The sequence below is a fragment of the Lygodium microphyllum genome, chromosome 14, assembly GCF_053477565.2.
Source record: "Lygodium microphyllum isolate KBCC chromosome 14, Lygodium_microphyllum_v1.1.10, whole genome shotgun sequence".
NCBI classification, from domain to species: Eukaryota; Viridiplantae; Streptophyta; class Polypodiopsida; order Schizaeales; family Lygodiaceae; genus Lygodium; species Lygodium microphyllum.
The window spans coordinates 2,540,861-2,559,369 of NC_141148.1; the positions used below are offsets into that span (position 1 = coordinate 2,540,861).

General features: G+C 43.4%; 1 protein-coding gene across 1 annotated transcript; it reads left to right on the top strand.

Annotated features, from left to right (window-relative positions):
* The first annotated feature begins 4,800 nt into the window (after positions 1–4,800).
* On the top strand, positions 4,801–9,114 carry LOC148025263 (uncharacterized). Its single transcript, XM_087692260.1, has 2 exons — positions 4,801–7,933; positions 8,259–9,114. Exons 1-2 carry the CDS (start codon positions 5,056–5,058, stop codon positions 8,654–8,656), a joined length of 3,276 nt encoding a protein of 1,091 aa, XP_087548386.1. The 5' UTR covers positions 4,801–5,055; the 3' UTR covers positions 8,657–9,114.
* The last annotated feature ends 9,395 nt before the right edge of the window (positions 9,115–18,509 follow it).

An 18,509-nucleotide genomic window follows, 5' to 3' on the forward strand; every position in this document is an offset into this window, starting at 1 on the left:
TTTATTTCTAGAAGCAAAGCCAAAGCAGGGCGTGGAACAGAACGAAAAAGCTTGGCTTTTCATGACTAAGGCTTTAAAAAGCTTTAGGCTATGAGGGAGCTGTTAATTTGGGGGGCAGGTGGCTATGTGATATGAGGATTGCGTGTGCTTTGAGTTAGAGACGGAGAGAGCAGGCCGACCTGTCAGCATGATTCGCGGGGTTCGAGAGGGAGGGGAGGCTAACGGAGCAAGAGTGAAGAAGGACCGTATGATGGGCATAAGGAGAGGCTGTCTTATCGATATTGTGATTTAAGGGGGCTGCTTTTGGTTGGTAGACACGAAGTTTGGTAGAGTTGTCTTCCAGATTTGGGGCGTGCATTCTGTGCTTTATCAGCTGGAGTATGATTGTAAGCTTGGCGTCGAGCTGGAGATGGTATTGCAATCACTCATGCGTAGTAGGCAGCGTGTTTATTGATTGGCCGTGAGTTGTGGAGCTGAGTTGGTGATCAGGGCGGCGCCATGTAATCGTGCTGGATTGCAGCAGTGTGATGAACATTTGGCATGACGTTTCGTCAAGCCGGATTTGGCATCCGATATCATTATGACTAGGATAACAATGGGCGTACTGGAATTCCTTTCCCGTGAAGTAATCTCGCAAGCCCTTGTGCAAAAAGGGAGGTTGTAATACCAGTGTGAAACCATCCAATTGTACTCTTGAAGAAGCTACTACATGATGTTCATAAAGGAAATCCTTTGTAGCATCGTGTTCTTATTTGAATATGATGTATCTCATATCCTTAAAATTGAAAAGCAATTCGATTAATATACCTAGCCGTGTTGAGGCCACTTTCTTAGAATATACACTGTTAGATCAACATAAGGTGATCTAGATGAAAGATGAGTTGAGAAAAAGAGGTATACATGTCAAGGGTGTTATGAAAAAAGAGTTAGAGATTTTTCTGTTGGCATTTTTTCAAAGGAAGAAGCCTTTCTTAAGATGTTGACATATGAAAAGCTTTGTTTCAGTATCCTAGGCCTTGCTTGGCATGCAAAGATATAAGGCTTTCCTTATGCCTACACTAAGCATGGTGTCTAGGTTCCATATTCCTATGGCTCGGCACTAAAGGGAAATCATGGATTTAGTGCAGTCATGCATTTGACTTAGGTGGCTTATAACTTGCACTTTCCACTTTGTGTCAATGTCCCCAGCCTCACTTTACACACAAACGTGTAAGGCTTTCCTTATGCTTGCACTAAACATGGTATCTGGGTCACGTGTCCTCGTGGCTTGGCACTGAAGGGACACCATGGATTAGTGTAGTCATGTATCTAACTTAAATGGTGTATAGCTTGTACTTTTTGCTTTGTGTCAGTGTCCCAAGCCTTGCTTTGCATCCAAAGACACAAGGCTTTTCTTATGTGTGCACTATGCATGGTCCCTAGGTCCCATATTCTTGTGTCTTGGCATTAAAGGGATACAATAGATTAGTGTAGTCATGCATCTGACTTAAGTAATTTATAGCTTGTACTTTTTGCTTTGTGTAGGTGTCCTAGACTTGCTTGCCATACAAATATGCAAGTCTTTCCTTATGCTTGCACTAAGCATGGTGTCTTGGTTCCACATCCTCTTGGCTTGGCACAAAAGAGACACCATGATTAATGTAGTCATGCACCTAACTTCAGTGGGTTGTAGCTTGTACTTTCCACTTTGTGTCAGTGTTTCAAGCTCACTTGGCACACAAAGATGTTCAAGATTCAGAGGGAGAGAGAGACAAAGACATGGAGCTGTAACAGAGAGTAGTGAACTTTCAATGTTCTTCTCATTATTCCATAATGCTTACCAAAGTCTAATCATACAAAACTGGAAAACATAGTCATTGTGCTAGATTGCACCAGTGTTATGAACATTTGGCATGTTTTGTCAAGCCGGATTTGGCATACGCACGTGCGTATGTATTTGCACATGTATATGCACACATACATGTGCATATTGTTCATATCTTTTTATAATCCATGTGCATTTGTGTGTGGTTTTAGAGTATGTATACATTGTATGAACATGTTCAATCATTAAAATTATCATCACATCCTATAATATTCGATAAAAGGAGAAATTGAGCTCTTTTTTACAATGTATGTGTATTTGTGGTTATTGTTAGATTATATACACATTGCATGCACATGTTCAACTGTTAAAATATCATATTATTTCATACCTATTTTATATATTATTGAGAGCTCCATCTTCAAAATCCCAAACCAATGAGAAGGCTCCCAAGACTATGTGGCACAAGAAGAGTCAGTTTGATATTCAAAAAATAAAGATAGGCTTTTTTAAAAAGGGTGAATGGCCTTTATTTTTATTTTTTATCATTTCTCCCCAATCGAATACGCATACTCTATCTATCTCTCTCTCCTTTTTAATTGAATATAGGATATAATCATGGAAAGGGAAAAGATCAGTCTTTGAATATATATATATATAAAGTAAAATGATATTTTAATTATCAAACATGTGCATGCAATGTGTACATACTCTAAAAATATCCATAAATCACATACACTATACAAAAAGAGTTTATTTGTTTTTTAAAACATTGTGAGATGGGATATAATTTTAATGGTTGAACATATTCATGCAATGTATACCACATATATACACATATGTACACATGCATACATATACGTATATTTACAAGACCACACAAATAGATACATATCTCTTTAACATACGCACACACACAAAGTATAGAAAATATAAGAATATGGTCAAAAAATGTATGTGTGTATGTACGTGTGTATCATTCACAAATACATGCTCACATACATCTATACATTGATTACGTATTAGTCATTAACTATTAGCTATTATTATGTAAATTATACTTAATCTATAATCGATATGTATATGTATAGTTGATATTTGTATTATATATTATTATCAATTATTATGTATATTTATATTTTATTGATAATTATAACATATATACTATAATTATTAATAAATTATATAATTAAGTAAATAATAATCCTTAATTTTTATACACTAATTATTCAAAAAATATGTATAATTATATTTCTCTTAATGTATTATACATATATAATTATATACATATGCTATTAATTATTAATTATGTGAGACAAAGAGAGAGAGAAGGAGGAGAAAGAAGAAAAGAAAGATGATGATGATGATGATAATGAAGAAGTTAATATAGTTTATGGATTGTCAATTTTATGGTGGCTAAGTGTGTGAAGATAATATGCATGCTATGATAAACTTTATGTGAATAGAAACTATGATTAAAAGTGTTTGTCTTTGAGAAACTTTGAAAAATGGTCACAAGATTTCATTGGAGATATAGTTTAGCCTTGATCCCATTAATGTTGGTCTTTCTCTCCATATACAGTAGAGACTACTATATCCCCACATATTGCATTTTTGTGCATTCAACAATGTATTAGTCTAACTTGCTAGAGCTTTCAAAGTTTATATTCTATTTTTTAAATTAGCTTCCCATGAACCCTTTAGCCACATGAAATATATTTTCGAACGTCGATGTGAAGCACTAAAAGAATACTGGTGCAAAGGATCGGCAAAATCTAGGCTTGGAATGCTTAGTATCTAATTAAAAGATAAATTTGGAGAGAGAGAGAGAGAGAGAGAGAGAGAATATATGTCTGTAAGTGTGTTCAATTGAGTGGGGGAGAAAGCCATCTTTATTCATTGAATACCAAACTCCTTCTCCTTGTGCTATGTGTGCTTCAAAGCCTTCCTATGGTTTCGAAATCCCCTAGGCAAAGCTCTAAATAATGTATAGAATAGATGAGGCCTCCAAGTTCCAACTATAGATTATTATAATACTAGAAACAATTACAACTCAATTTAAGAAGACTTTTGGTCAAGTTAGAACTTAGGTCTTTCCATGCAAAAAATATATTCAAATGGGCCTTCCAATCTTGAAGACCAAAACCTCAGCTCATTGTACCATAAAATGGAAGTCTTTAGGGGTCAATGACTAGTTGGGAAACTCAAACTTTTGCTAAAGATCTTCAATATCTGCCAACTTAGTCCTTTCATTTATTTTCTTTACTTTTTGCATGTGTTTTCAATGTTGCGTGTTTGGGTTTGAGATGGAGAAAAGGATGGGTTGACTTTATCTTAGAGTGTGTTTCAATGTTGCGTGTTTGGGTTTGAGATGGAGAAAAGGATGGGTTCACTTCATCTTCGAGTGCGTTTCAGGTTTTCGAAAAGCCTTCCGTTTCAAAAAGCTGGTGGAGAGGAAACACAATTTCTTGAAAGTTTTGGTCGTGAATCTCGGTGTTCACAGAAAACCGTCCATTTGTGTGTTTTCGCAGGCAAGACTGTCAAAAAAAAAAACCGGTTGAAAGTGAAGTTCCTCTTACTACATATGTAACTGCGTTGACAGGCAGCGGGTGGTGTCGCAAAAGAGGTGGTGTGAGCACCGAGAAGGAAATGAAAATATAGAGATTTGGAATTAGAGCAGGGATAAAAAGCTAATTCAATTCAAATCGTAGAATTTAGAAAGCGTCCTCAAGTGACGTCCCCACGAGAAGGATTTATTTGTTTGTGGTTCAAAATTTCTCTTTCTTCTGTGGACCGTCATGTCTCTGTCATGGCATTGAAGGGTTAGTGGGGAGCCGACCCCCGGGGACTCTGGACTCTGGAGCCTGAAGGTTTGAACTTTGAACTACTAGACTTTCAAAGCACAGGTCGTCAATGGTCATATATAATATATTCATTCTTTCGGCAAGCAAGGAGACTTTTCAATGTTCACTAATTAGTAATAAGTCCCACGCAAAGTCTGGTCCCCGAGCTCTGAAGGGCACCACCGTTAATGTGCCAAAAGCAAAACCTTCTTGAGATCTCGCAGGCCTCCCATGCCACCTTCTTCCTCCTGCATTCCGTTTATATGTGGAAGGCTCGCTTCGCTCGGTAGACTTCCTAGCATGATAGCTCAAAACACACTACGTAGTGAGCTCACACCAAACACGATGCATGCAGTACACACAGTTGAGTAAGCCTAGGTTGTGGGCCGGGCCGCTCTGTTGGAAACAATGATCAAGCTAAGGTTATTGGGTGCCCTGTTGGTGATTGCCCTGGCCTCCAATATTTCGGCCGGGACTTTAGCCGCACTTTCAACAACAATGGACGTCCTGGCCGCCTTTCGCAGTGCCATAACAGCTGATCCTACCGGAGCCCTCGTGAAATGGTCGACTAACCAAAGCAATGCTGACTACTGCTCCTGGGAAGGTGTGCTGTGTCGTCCTGGGACACGCCAAGTGAAAGGCATCCTACTAGGAGATAGACAGTTGCAAGGCAGCATTACGCCTCTGCTAGGCCAGCTCTCATCTCTCTCCTACCTCAATCTCTCTTTCAATCGCCTGTCCGGTGCGCTGCCAAAGGAGCTCGGTGAATGCACAAGCTTAACAGAGCTCTCCATTAATGATAACCAGCTTCTTCACGGCTCAATCCCACACGAGTTCTCCAACCTCACCCACTTGCGATCGCTTGTGGCAAGTGCCAACAATTTGAGTGGGGAGCTTCCTCCATTGTCCCTGCCTCTACTGCGTCACCTCAACCTCTCTACCAACACTCTCCAAGGCAAGCTCACCACCCAGCTGGCCGGCTGCCCTACACTGCAGATCCTTGACCTCTCACAAAATGCCTTTGAAGGCTCTATCCCAGCCTCACTGGGTAATCTCTCTCACCTGGCCTATCTAGATCTGGCGTTTAATACATTCAGCTCCAGCTTGCCTCCATCACTAGCAAATTGCACCCTTCTGTATCACCTCAACCTCTACAACAACCACCTCTCTGGTAACATCCCAACATCGTGGTTCCCACAGCTGCGCCACAGCCTCAGTTTCTTTTCTCTTGGGAATAATGGCTGCAATGGATCTGTGCCCTCCACTATTGCATCCCTGTCCAAGCTCGAATACATAGAATTGGGAGGCAATCATTTTGGTGGTCAAATCCTTCACAATCTCCTCAACTGCACAAACCTCTCCATCCTTGATTTGTGGAGCAATTCTTTCAATGAGAGCTTGCCTGAAAACATTGGTACCAGCCTCCCGCAACTCACAGTCCTTGGATTGATAGGAAACCACTTCTATGGAAACATACCCAGCTCTTTAAGCAACTGTTCAGAGCTTGGTGTCTTGATTTTGGGATTCAATTATGGTATTACAGGCACAATTCCAAAGGAGCTCTTCCATTTGCAAAAGGTAAGCCAATATGATTTTCAATACAACGCACTAACCGGAGGCATTCCTCCAGAGATTGGCAATACATCCTCAGCACTGGCCAAGCTTCTTCTAAACAACAACAAATTTACAGGGACTCTTCCCTCACAGCTAGGCCTCCTCCCTGCTTTCGAACAGCTTAACTTTGAATATAACCAGTTTACAGGGGGGATCCCAAGTGAGCTAGGAAACTGCACAAAGCTCTTTCTAATAACAGGTAATAGGAATCTTCTAAACGGATCAATCCCATCCACTCTCGGGTATCTCGCAAAACTTGAACACCTCATTCTGGATAACAATCAGCTCTCGGGAGTGGTGCCCTCTTCTCTGGCAAATTGCACACGCATCACTAACATCTCTCTGAACAACAACCTTTTGGAGGGTCCCTTGCTTGCAGCCTCACTGCCCAACATGCTCTATTATGACATATCCAATAACCAGTTATCAGGCCCCCTCCCTCCGGAGTTGGGTAGCATGACTCAAGTTCAGCTCATGGACTTCTCCTTCAACAATCTCTCAGGTTCCATACCTGCCTCACTGGCATCATGTGTTACCCTCAATTACCTTAATCTATCATCCAACCATCTTAGTGGTTCCATTCCTTCTGAGCTTGCAGCCTCTCTTGCAAGCCTTCTCATGCTTAACCTTTCGAGGAATTCCTTCTCTGGCTTGATCCCAACGAGCATAGGCAACCTCACATATCTTCAAAAGCTTGACCTTTCCTTCAACTCTATTTCCGGTGAGATACCCAACTTTCTAAGCCTGCTATCAAACCTCTCCTTCTTGAATGTATCTTATAACAATCTAGAGGGTGAAGTTCCTGACTCAGGTTCATTCCGAACGTTTTCATCGTCCTCGTTCCTGGGTAACCCAAGGCTTTGTGGCTTGAAGCTTCACATTGCATGCCCACATGGGTCTAACAAAAACAAGCACGTCCTGCTCATCAGTCTTTTAGTAACAGGAGCTGTACTCTTGATAGCTTTGATAGGCATCTTCTGCTACTTCTTACCCAGAACAGAGGGCAAGGACGTGATGTTAAAGCCAATGTTTCTCAGGCTCACACTGACAGAGATTCAGGAGGCGACGAACAATTTTAGCCCTGATAATGTGCTGGGATCAGGGGGGACTGGTGTGGTATATAAGGGAGTCACAAAAGATGGCAAAGTCCTGGCTTTTAAGAAGCTTGACCTTCCAAGGAACTCTCCGGTGAGCCCCTTCTTTGCAGAGGTGAGATCCATGGGACAAGTCAGGCACAGAAACCTCATGCGTCTACTCGGATATTATTCTGATCTGGAGAATGACATCTTGATTCTAGAGTATATGCCCAATGGGGATCTCAGCCAGAAATGGTATTTCAGCAGCACATCTAGTTCTGTCCAGATACAATCTAACATAAAAGAACCCCTGGCCGCAGACAGTGCCTTACATGATGGTTTAAAGCATGACCATGTGCTTCCATGGGTGGATCGCGTCCGAGTAGCCCGAGGAATTGCAGCAGGGTTAGCTTATTTGCACCATGACTGCCCGACACCAATCATCCACTTGGATATAAAGCCCACTAACATCCTGCTTGATGAAGATCTCGAACCTCGCATCACAGACTTTGGCTTGGCGAGGGTTATGCAGGATCGATCCAGGTTGTCAGCTACCACTCGGAACATGAGAGGAACCCTTGGCTATATAGCGCCCGGTAAGAATTAGATATCTCAAGCAATTTTCATCTTCTTCAGCATACCAACACAAGAAGTTTTAGACAAACTCCTACTATCTTTCTCACATTGCCGATTACGATAACATCATCAGCTTCTTATACGACGAGGAAGGGACCACATCCCCAGATAGGTGCGGTTGCCCAACTGCACCTAGCTAGGTATGTGGTGCCTCTCCCGAGCAGAAGCTCATGATGTTCAACACTATAGGGAAAAACAAGGGAAAACAACCCCTTTTCTCACTTTGGAGAATGTCAAAAATATATCGTGTATTTGTCCAATACTAATGAGTTCGCTTGATCGCAGAATACGCAAATATGGGGAGAATTACCCTCAAATGCGATGTCTACAGCTTTGGCATCCTTCTCTTGGAGATCTTAACAGGGAGAAGCCCTACTGATGAAATGTTCGTGGCAGGCCAAACCCTTGCCACCTGGGTCCTATCCTTCAAAACCAGTGATGGAAGCTTTGATGAGCGTTTGGAGAAGCTGTGTATGGGTGCTGACCTAATTTCTGATGGCACGCTACCTGCACAATATTGGAAGCAAGTGAGCTCGCTTCTGGGTGTGGCCCTGCTATGCACAAAAGAGGATCCCAAAGACAGACCCACAATGCAGGAGGTAGTTGAATTTATGAGCCGCCTCGAAGGTTCATTGCCCACCCAAGTGCAACGACAAGCCCACCTGCAGTCTCTGCTCTTGTGACCTGTTTCCATTGCAAGCAGCTGCACTGTTTCTTTTTTCTTTTTCTCTAAATGCGAACTCATATGTATCGATAGATATTTAAATCAACGTCGAAAATCTCTTATTCCATATAAACTCCGACGCAACAGGTCGCCACATTACTGGCGGCAGCACGGATGTCATTCCCATGGATTTGGAAAAAGCGACCTCAAAGCCCTCCGGAGTCTAGATAGCAGTGTTCGGGAAAAGGCGGGTTCAGTTCATCCTAAGACCTGTTTATTTTAAGAGAAAACTCGTTCGATTCAGTGTAAGGAGGAACCGCCTACTTGTAAAAAAATACATGTGAAAAGGATATGGGCCGGTTCACATTTATCATAGAAGGAGAATATCCTTCTCATGATTAAAGTAGAAGGATAAGATCTTTCTGAATATATATTGAAAAGGACTTTAAATAATATATATTAAATTTTAATTTTGAACTAACCTTTTAACTTATCAAGTTTAAACTTGAATGTTTAAACGTTTTAGCTTTAATTAGAATTAAAGTTGACTCAGGAGTCACCTGACTCGTGGCAGTTGCCACAATCTGGAAAGAGAGAGAGAGAGAGAGAGAGAGAGAGAGAGAGAATGAACAGTGAAGTTGAGTGAACTCTCGTTTTAACATGCAACTTTTCAAGACTCCAGTTAACTCAAGTTTGAACTTTGAGTCTCTTGAGACTTGCTCAGCCCTCAACCCTGCCTTTCTGATTTGTGTGCATTGTGGCCTGTTACATTCTACGCTCCCCTCCAAGCTCCCAGACTCTAGAGTTGGCTCAAGGCACAAATTGATGAATCGATTCATCTGAAGATTGATTGACACTAGTGAGGGTCTTGATCGAGTGACAAGTCTGCTATAGCCTGCACCACTACCACTACAAGGATTTAAACATATAGCAATGGCGAGTAGCGACACAGGTAGCGGCGTCCCTATTTGTGTCGCTATTTGGGACGCCCCACAGGGAAAAAAAACAGGCCGAAACCCGAGCGCGGGTTCATTTCGCGCATTTTCGTCGAACGTTTCGAGAGGGAGAGCGAGAGAGAGAGCGACCGTCTTGCATGGGGTGAGAGAGGGAGAGGAAGAAGGCTTGCCGCCGCCGCCGCCGTTCGTGAAGGAGAGGAGGAGCCTTCATTGCGAAGAGGAGCCGACAAACCCTCGCCATATCTCATCGGTGAGTCCATTCTCTCCTTCTTTTGCTTGTTTAGGGTTTAATTCTCTTCTTCTTTCGCTTGTTTAGGAGAGGAAATGAGAGAGAAAGAGAGGGAGAGGGAGATGGAGAAAGAGAAAGAGAGAGGGAGAGAAAGAGAAAGAGAAAGAAAGGGAGAGGGAGAGGGAGAGGGATGGGGAGGAAATGAGAGAGGGAGAGGGAGGGAGAGTGCATTCTCTCTCTCCCTCTCCCTTTTGCTTTTATAATTTGTGTATATATATTGAGAGAGGGAGAGGAAATGAGAGAGAAAGAGAGGGAGAGGGAGGGAGAGGGAGGAAATGGAAGAGAGAGGGGGATGAAATGAGAGAATGAGAGAGAGGGAGAGTGTATTCTCTCTCTTATTTATTTATTTTTTGTATAATTTGTAAATAATGAGAGAGGGAGAAGAAATGAGGGAAAGGGAGAGGGAGAAAGAGAGTGAAATTAAAGAGAGGGAGAGGGAGGAAATGGGAGAGGGAGGGGGAGGAAATGAGAGAGAGAAAGAGAGGAAGAGAGAGAGGGAGAGAGGGAATGAGAGAGGGAGAGTGTATTCTCTCTCTTATTTATTTATATTTTGTATAATTTGTATGTAATGAGAGAGGGAGAAGAAATGAGGGAGAAGGAGAGGGAGAAAGAGAGGAAAATTAAAGAGAGGGAGAGGGAGAGGGAGGGAGAGGGAGAGGGTGGAGAGACGAAAACATAATAGGGAAATGAGAGAGGGAGAGGGAGGGAGAAGAAATGAGAGAGGGGGAGGAAGAGAGCAAAAGGAAATGAGAGAGGGAGAGGAGAGAGAAAAAAAAGAGAGAATAAGAGGAGAGAGAAAAAGAGATAAGATGTTAAACATAATAGGCAAATAGAGAAAGAGAGGGTATGGGTGAGGGTGAGGGCGAGGGAGGGAGAGGAAATGAGAGAGGGAGAGGAAGAGAGAAAAGGAGATGAGAGAGAAAAAGAAATAAGAGAGAGAGAGAGAGGAGAGAGAAAAAAGAGAGAAAGATTATTAAACCTAATGGAAAAATAGAGAAAGAGAGTTAGGGTGAGGGAGGGAGAAGAAAGGGAAATGAGACAGGGAGAGGAGAGAGAAAAAATGAGAGAGGGAGAAAAAGAGAGAAAGGTAAATGAGAGGAAAAAGAGAGAAAGATAAATGAGAGAGGGAGAAGAGAGAGAAAAAAATGAGAGAGAGAGGAGAGAGAAAAACCATTAAGCCTAATAGGGAAAGAGAGAAAGAGAGGGTGAGGGTGAGGAAGGGAGAGGAAATGAGAGAGGGAGAGGAGAGAGAAAAAGGAAATGAGAGAGAGAGAGAGAGGAGAGAGAAAAAGGAATGAGAGAGGGCAAGGGAGGGAGAGGAATGAGAGAGAGAGGAGAGAGAAAAAGAGAAATATCATTAAACCTAATAGGGAAAGAGAGAAAGAGCGGGTGAGGACGAGGGAGGGAGAGGAAATGAGAGAGGGAGAGGTAGAGAGAAAACGAAATGAGAGAGGGAGAGGAGAGAGAAAAAATGAGAGAGAGAGAGAGAGGAGAGAGAAAAAGAGAGAAAAACCATTAAACCTAATAGGGAAAGAGAGAAAGAGAGGGTGAGGGCGAGGGAGGGAGAGGAAATGAGAGAGAGAGAGAGAGGAGAGAGAGGAGAGAGAAAAAGGAATAAGAGAGAGAGGAGAGAGAAAAAAAATGAGAGAGAGAGGAGAGAGAAAAAGATAAATATCATTAAACCTAATAGGGAAAGAGAGAAAGAGAGGGTGAGGGCGAGGGAGGGAGAGAAAATGAGAGAGAGAGAGGAAGAGAGAAAACGAAATATTATGTGCAAAGTACTGAGTATTAGGTACTAAATACTAGTGTTCTATGATCATATTATATGTTAGGTCATAGAAAAGGAGAGAGATGGAAGGAGAGGATAACAATCTAAGAAAAGAAAAGAATGATAACAAAAATAAATTGTTTGTTGTAACATAGACAAAATGGAAAATGAAGAAGGTCCTGTTGTTCAAGATCACGAGGCATATCTTAATCAACGTGTCCCATGTCCTTGCTCTCAATGTAAGCTAGCAATTAGATGAAAACGTCGATTGTCTATAGAACACGTACGACGATTTGACGAGTTTCAATCTGAGATCATTGATCAGGCGATTGCGGATTTTCAACAAACGGTAATTTGAAGTTAATATCAATCATGCATTATACTCGTAAGCTAATTGAATACCATATACAATAAGATTGGGTCTCGCTGGTAAATTTTCTATCCAGGGAGGTGATCTCTCATCCCAAGGGGAAGTGCACCCTTTGCAGCCAATTAGAAGAGTACGTGGGCGTGCGATGGATGGAGTGCAGGAGCCAATCCACCACTCGCAAGGCCAATCTATACCGTCAATGCCAGAGGAGACATGCAACCTTCAAGACCTACCTATAATCTTGGAGCCTGAGATGGAGGCAATGATCGATGCATTGATTCCCATGGATGTCGAGACTTCTGATCTGCTTAGAGAGGAAGCATCCATACCATTATATGATGGGTGCCGAGTATCTCGGCTGAAGACACTGCTTGCACTCTTAAGTGTGCAAGCAAAATACGGGTGCAGCGATACGAGTGTGACCGAGTTGTTCAGGTACCTTGTACATATGCTTCATTGAATTTTTTTTCGGCACTATTATTACAAACATTTGTGCTTTTTCAAGGTGTTTTATGATTTTTTTCAGGCTATTGAAATATCATATATTACCACCTGCAAATACCATGCCTGAGTCTTGTGATGATGCACGACATGTTTTATGGAAGCTTGGCATGGACTACAATAACATCCATGCATGTATCAACGATTGCATACTATTTTGAGGAGAATACAAGACTATGGAGACATGTCCAAAGTGTGGTGCTCACAGGTATCGACAGGACTTGCAAGGGCAAACCATCCCTCAAAAAGTTCTCAGACACTTTTCGCTTATCCCCCGCATAAACCACATGTTTCGTATGTCCGACATGGCGAGCTTGGCAACATGGCATGCGCAGAATAGATCCACGGATGGAGTTCAACGAATATCAGTGGATTCGCGCACATGGAGCCACATTGACTCTACCTTCCCACGCTTTGCCCGAGAGCCAAGGAATCTTTGGCTCGGTCTTGCAATGGATGGCGTGAACCCATTCGGTCTACGCTCAACTTCTTACAGTGTATGGCCTATAGTCCTTGTCAACTACAATATCCCTCCATGGCTTTCTACGAAAAAAGGACATCTCATCCTTAGCTTGCTCATCCCCGGCCACTACAAAGTCAAAATTATGGACGTGTATCTTTGTCTATTAGTCAATGAGCTTAAGATTTTGTGGGAGGAGGGGGTCACCATGCAAGATATGAGCAGTGCGATGGTTCGCGGAGGTCAGCCAATATTCGAGCCATTCTCATGTGGACGATGTATGACTTTCCGGGATTCGGAGAGTGCTTAGGTGAGCAGGCCTCCGTTCTCGCTAGTAATATCTATATTTTATCTCGTTCAAGCAAGTATTCACTAGGTCGTGGTGTTGGAACAGGTCTGGTTACCTCAGGTTATTATGCATGTCCATTGTGTGGGCCACAGTTAGACTCCCGAAGGTCACGAACCATGAAGAAGATGGTATATCAAGGACACGCTGCTTTCTTGCCAGAGGATCATGAACTTAGGAAAAGTTTCCTTGGACGACCTCCAATACGTATGAATGCCGCAAGCTGGTACGAGTTGAAAATGGTCCACGCGGAATCACATCCAAATGGAATGTGACAGTTCTTAGTTTTCTACAAGTTGCCATATTGCACCCACTTACAGGTCAACCACTTGTTAGATCCCATGCATATTTTCAAGAATGTGGGCAGCTTGTTATGGGACCACATCACAGGAAAGAGAGACACTATAGGGGCGCAAATGGATTTGAAGGAGATAGGTAAGATGGAGGCGCTTTGGCCACAGTCGAGTGCTGATGGTCGCATGCAGCTTCCTCGCGCTCCTTGGGTTTGGTCCACTAAAGAAGAGTGCATTGTGAAGCAAGTAATCAAGTCTATCCGCACTCCGATAGGTATGATGCATTCTCTCAAGTCTGCATTTTCTAAAGACGACCAATTATCAGGGCTAAAATCCCATGACTGGCATAAGATATATCAGGTTTATACTACGAATGGATTGTAATTAGCATGGGCATTTTGCTATTTGGAATGTAGCCATTATTCATAATGCTTTCTCATTTGTGGCAGTTTGTACTACTGATTGCGATCGCAGGATGTCATACTCCAGAAATACGCGGGGCCATTTACAGGTTTTCGACTTTGGTACAATGGATCTCACAGAAGGAGATTAAGATGCCCTCTATTGAATCCGCGAGGCGGAGAGCAGTGGAGATGGTCTGTCTCTTTGAGAAATACCTGCCCACCAGCATGCTCACGATACAAATCCACCTTCTTGTGCATCTTGTGGATGAAGTGGAGATTGCTGGACCTATCCATACCTGATGGATGTTCTTCTTGGAGCGCTTCATGAAAACCCTGAAAGGCTTTGTGCGACAACGAGCTCGGCCAGAAGGTAGCATGGCCGAAGGTTGGTTGGTATCTGAGGCGCTAGTGCATATTTCACAATGGCTACCAACGGTGGAACCAAACAATGAAATGCTATGGTCGCTGAAGGATGATGATAGACTGACTGGAGATGTGGTGGTTGGAAATGGGGTACAAAAAAGAATAGATGCCTCAATGGAAGAGAAGGTGAATCGCTTTTGTATGTTGCATCATGCCTCTATGGAGACGTGGCTCGCCAATTACCAAATCGCTAGGCAAGATCGAGAGGAAGCGCGAGCTGAATTCCGACGTAGTACGCGTCATCGACCGATTCGATATCCTGAAGGCATGGAGGAGATGCCGCGATTTATATCAACGCGATGGTTGCATGGAGCTTCGACTACAACGTCTCACGAAGGGACAGAGGTCTCAATGGAGGAGTGGGAATTCTCGAGGGGATGTAGTCTAAAGGTGATGAGGGGTTTAGAATCTGTCATATCTAAGTGTTTTAATGTACATTACAAAATATATAGTGCAGTGTGGTCGCGCGGATGGCATTTTCGCGTGGAGCGTATTGACAAAATGCGCTCCACAATGGATTGTGGTATCATGGCAAGGTTCGAGCAAGAGAGCCGATGACGAGAAACGGATCCAAATATGGTTGTGGATGAGATGGAGTATTTTGGGAACTTGCAAAGTATTGTTACGGTGGATTACCGTAGCTGCTCCATGATACTATTCAATGTGCAGTGGTTCAAAGTGGTACTTGGAGGAGCTGGAGCAACATTTCGATGAGGTCCATCTGGATTTTTTGAAATAGATTCCGAAAAAAATGGACGGATTTACGTGACACCTTTGTGTTGCTGGCCCATTGTGAACAGGTGCATGGACTCATTTGCTTGCTAATTGTAATATGACATGGTTTATGTCACAATGGTTTGAACTCTCTTGTACGTGTTTGTGAACATGTAATCTTCTATCCAAACCCCCGATAACCTCGATGGTGGTATGTTATACCTTCAACTCCCCGAAGCACGAGAGTATATGATCAAAGCGATGTTCCGAGCATAAATGAAGATAATATGCAAATAGAGGGGTCGATATTACAAGGGGTGGAGGCCGTCAAAAGCTTGGAGCCAGCATCGGCTAACAATGATGGAAATATAGGAGTCCAAGAATTCTTTGAGAACGAGGTGGACTCATTCTTTTGTGGTGACATGTCTATCGACCTTCCAGTGTATGCGGAGTTGTGTCAGGAGATTAACATGGGACCATAGGATACTTCATACTTGGAGCATCCACTTACTCAATTCGTTGACCAATCGCTTATAAGGGTACATAAGATATGCATTTTAAGTGAGATTTTTTTTAAATGATTTATATTACTGTGCTTTATATGATTTAAATTGATTATTCTAACATCATTTTTTGTCTGTGGTGATATTTTCAGGATGAGTCGAGGGATGAGCGATGAGGAGTTACAGGACATCTTCGCACGCATGTCTCCAGACCAGATCGCGAGATTCAGAGTGATGGCAGACCAAGAGTTGTCTCAGTCTTCGTCAGGCGCTCTGCTAGATCTGCTTCAGCGCGATCGGATGCTTCGGCTTTGAGCAGACGAGGTCGATGCTCACGACTTGGGCCAGAGGAAGGGAGTGCATCGGGATTAGGGGGATGCTACAGAGATACAGAGGCAGTGAGCCCGCGGTCGACACGGGATACAGGTGCGACTCCTCACTCTCATGGCCCTTCCAGGGAGCGTGGCTCAAGCTTAGGTGGATGCTGTGGAGACATGGACGCAGTGTCTTTGTCTCATTGTTCAGCTGGAGTTGCGTCACCTCACGGATTTGTCATACCTGTGGGGACGTCTACTCTAGTTACTCCGGCTTTTGCTCAACCGTCAGCAGGTGGCACCCCTGTGGGTGTCACTCCGAGAGATATTACCCCGGTCGGTACACCGGATGCACAGGGGTCTCCTGGATATGCCCAGGAGCGTGGACACAGATGGGAGAGGACCCATCTTAGCAGACTCCAGGGGGTTATGGATATCTAGTCGATAGTAGGTCAGGAGCCATCATCATGAATGACGAGGGGAGGAGGGTGATGGCTCGCATGAGAGAGTTGTGACAACAAGTTTTTCGGCACAACATCTTGGATCATTGGAAGGACATACCGGAGGGGAGCAAGGACTACATAGTAGCATCCTTGCACGAGGAGTTTCCAGTGCCAGCCTCAATAGATAGATTCTCTACGGGCTGGATGATGGATTGCATGCATGCATACATGTCACATAGACGATCGGACGCACGCAAGGCAATCAAGAGTGGGGCTGCAAAGCCTGAGTGGTTAGATGCAGACGACTGGCACCGAGGGAGGGAGGAGGCTACAGATTCTCCAGGACGTTGGAGTCAGCAGTACAAGGCGGTGAGGGCACGACTCGAGGCCGGAGTGGTCCATCATCTTGGGAGTGGCGGCCATAGGACATATTTGGAGGACTTTGTAAGTTTTTCTTTTGTTTTGCTTGTTTATTTTTTTGAAATATTCTTTGTACTGACAATCATATTTCTAACAGTTAGCATTTTGTTTTCTTTGCAGCACTCCATTACAAATCGTGATCCGACTGGCCTTGAGACTCGATATGCAGAGAGATACGGTCTCATTGCATTGATCGATCGATTGTATAGATGCGGCGGCCCTGTAAGTCACTCATCTTTCTTGTCCGTAGTTACCATGAGATATTTGAATGCATTATTGTATGGTGGACTGATGTGTTGTTTCTTTTTCTGTAGAGTCCATTCGATGCTCCTTTGCGGCAGGACGAGCTTTCGGGGAACGAGGATTTGTAGCTCGCCCTTGGATCCCTAGAGCTCACACACCTTTATTTTTGAGTTGCCTGATCTATGTAGACATTTTTTATGTATTAGTGATATCCTGTCATGATTGTACCAATCGCTTATTATGCGATCATGTATTTATTTCATGTATCAGTTTTATGATTTCAATATACATTGTTTTTGTTTGCAAGCGCATTGTACACAGTAGTGCAGAAACTATTTTGTATAGCTCTCATAAAGCACACAGTACTATATGTGGCAGGGTAGCTTGCTACCTTGTCACAAAGTTTTTTTTTTCCATGTTATTACCGTCGCTATTAGCATCACAAATTTTACTGCTTGCGTCATTATTGGCATCGTTATATACGTCGCAAACCGTCGCTATCTGCGTCGACGCCAATATCGACGTGGATAGCGACGGTAATACCGATTGTTCTATGGCATCGCCAATAATGATGCTTTTAGCGACGACGAGGGAAAATTTTGTCATTTGCATTTTCGTCGCTTTAAACGTCGGTACAAGGTCTATATCTTGTAGTGTGCTCACACATGTTAAGTGTTTCAAATTTCTATTGCCTCAATGCCACAATGCAATGGTGAGCGCTAGGCTACAGTGGCCACATCTATCTTCTCTGGTGGGTGCTGGGCAAAACCTCTTGGCCTGGGCCCTGGACTTTGGAGCCTGCAGCCCTGCAGGCTGAGTGCCAGCATGGCACTTTAGGTCTCTGAAGCGGCACCTTCTTCTCCAAAGCGATGACCTTCTGTGCCGACTCCTGAGTGGAGTAGCAGACCTCCTCTGACTCCTGAGTGGACTCAGTGACTTACGCCTTCTGTGCCGACTCCTAAGTGGAGAAGCAGACCTCCTTTGACTTTCGTGTTGACCTGCGGGAGTGGAGCGACGATACCTGTGACTGTGCGAGCAGCAAGCAGCAACCTGCTAGTTGGAGAGTCGAGATTGGAGTGGATTCTGGAACATGAAGAGAGAGAGAGAGAGAGAGAGAGAGAGAGAGAGAGAGAGAGAGAGAGAGAGAGAGAGAGAGAGAGAGAGAGAGAGAGAGAAACCAGTTTGCCTCAAACTTCAAACTTCAAAGGGAAGAGAGAGAGAGAGAGAGAGAGAGAGAGAGAGAGAGAGAGAGAGAGAGAGAGACCTCAAGCCTCAAAGAACTTGAGTCTTAAAGGCTACATTACTGCAACATGAATCTACAACCAACTTGCAAGGCCTAAGTAGGCTGCTACACAAGGTTAGTCTCCCATGTATATATATATATACATGCTTCTCCTTCTCTCTCGTTTCTAAATGGAAAAATTA

Coding starts and splice junctions, on each gene's coding strand:
- LOC148025263 (XM_087692260.1), top strand. CDS start 5,056: ATGATCAAGCTAAGGTTATTGGGTGCCCTGTTGGTGATTGCCCTGGCC. Junction 7,934..8,258: donor CCTTGGCTATATAGCGCCCG/GTAAGAATTAGA, acceptor GCTTGATCGCAG/AATACGCAAATATGGGGAGA.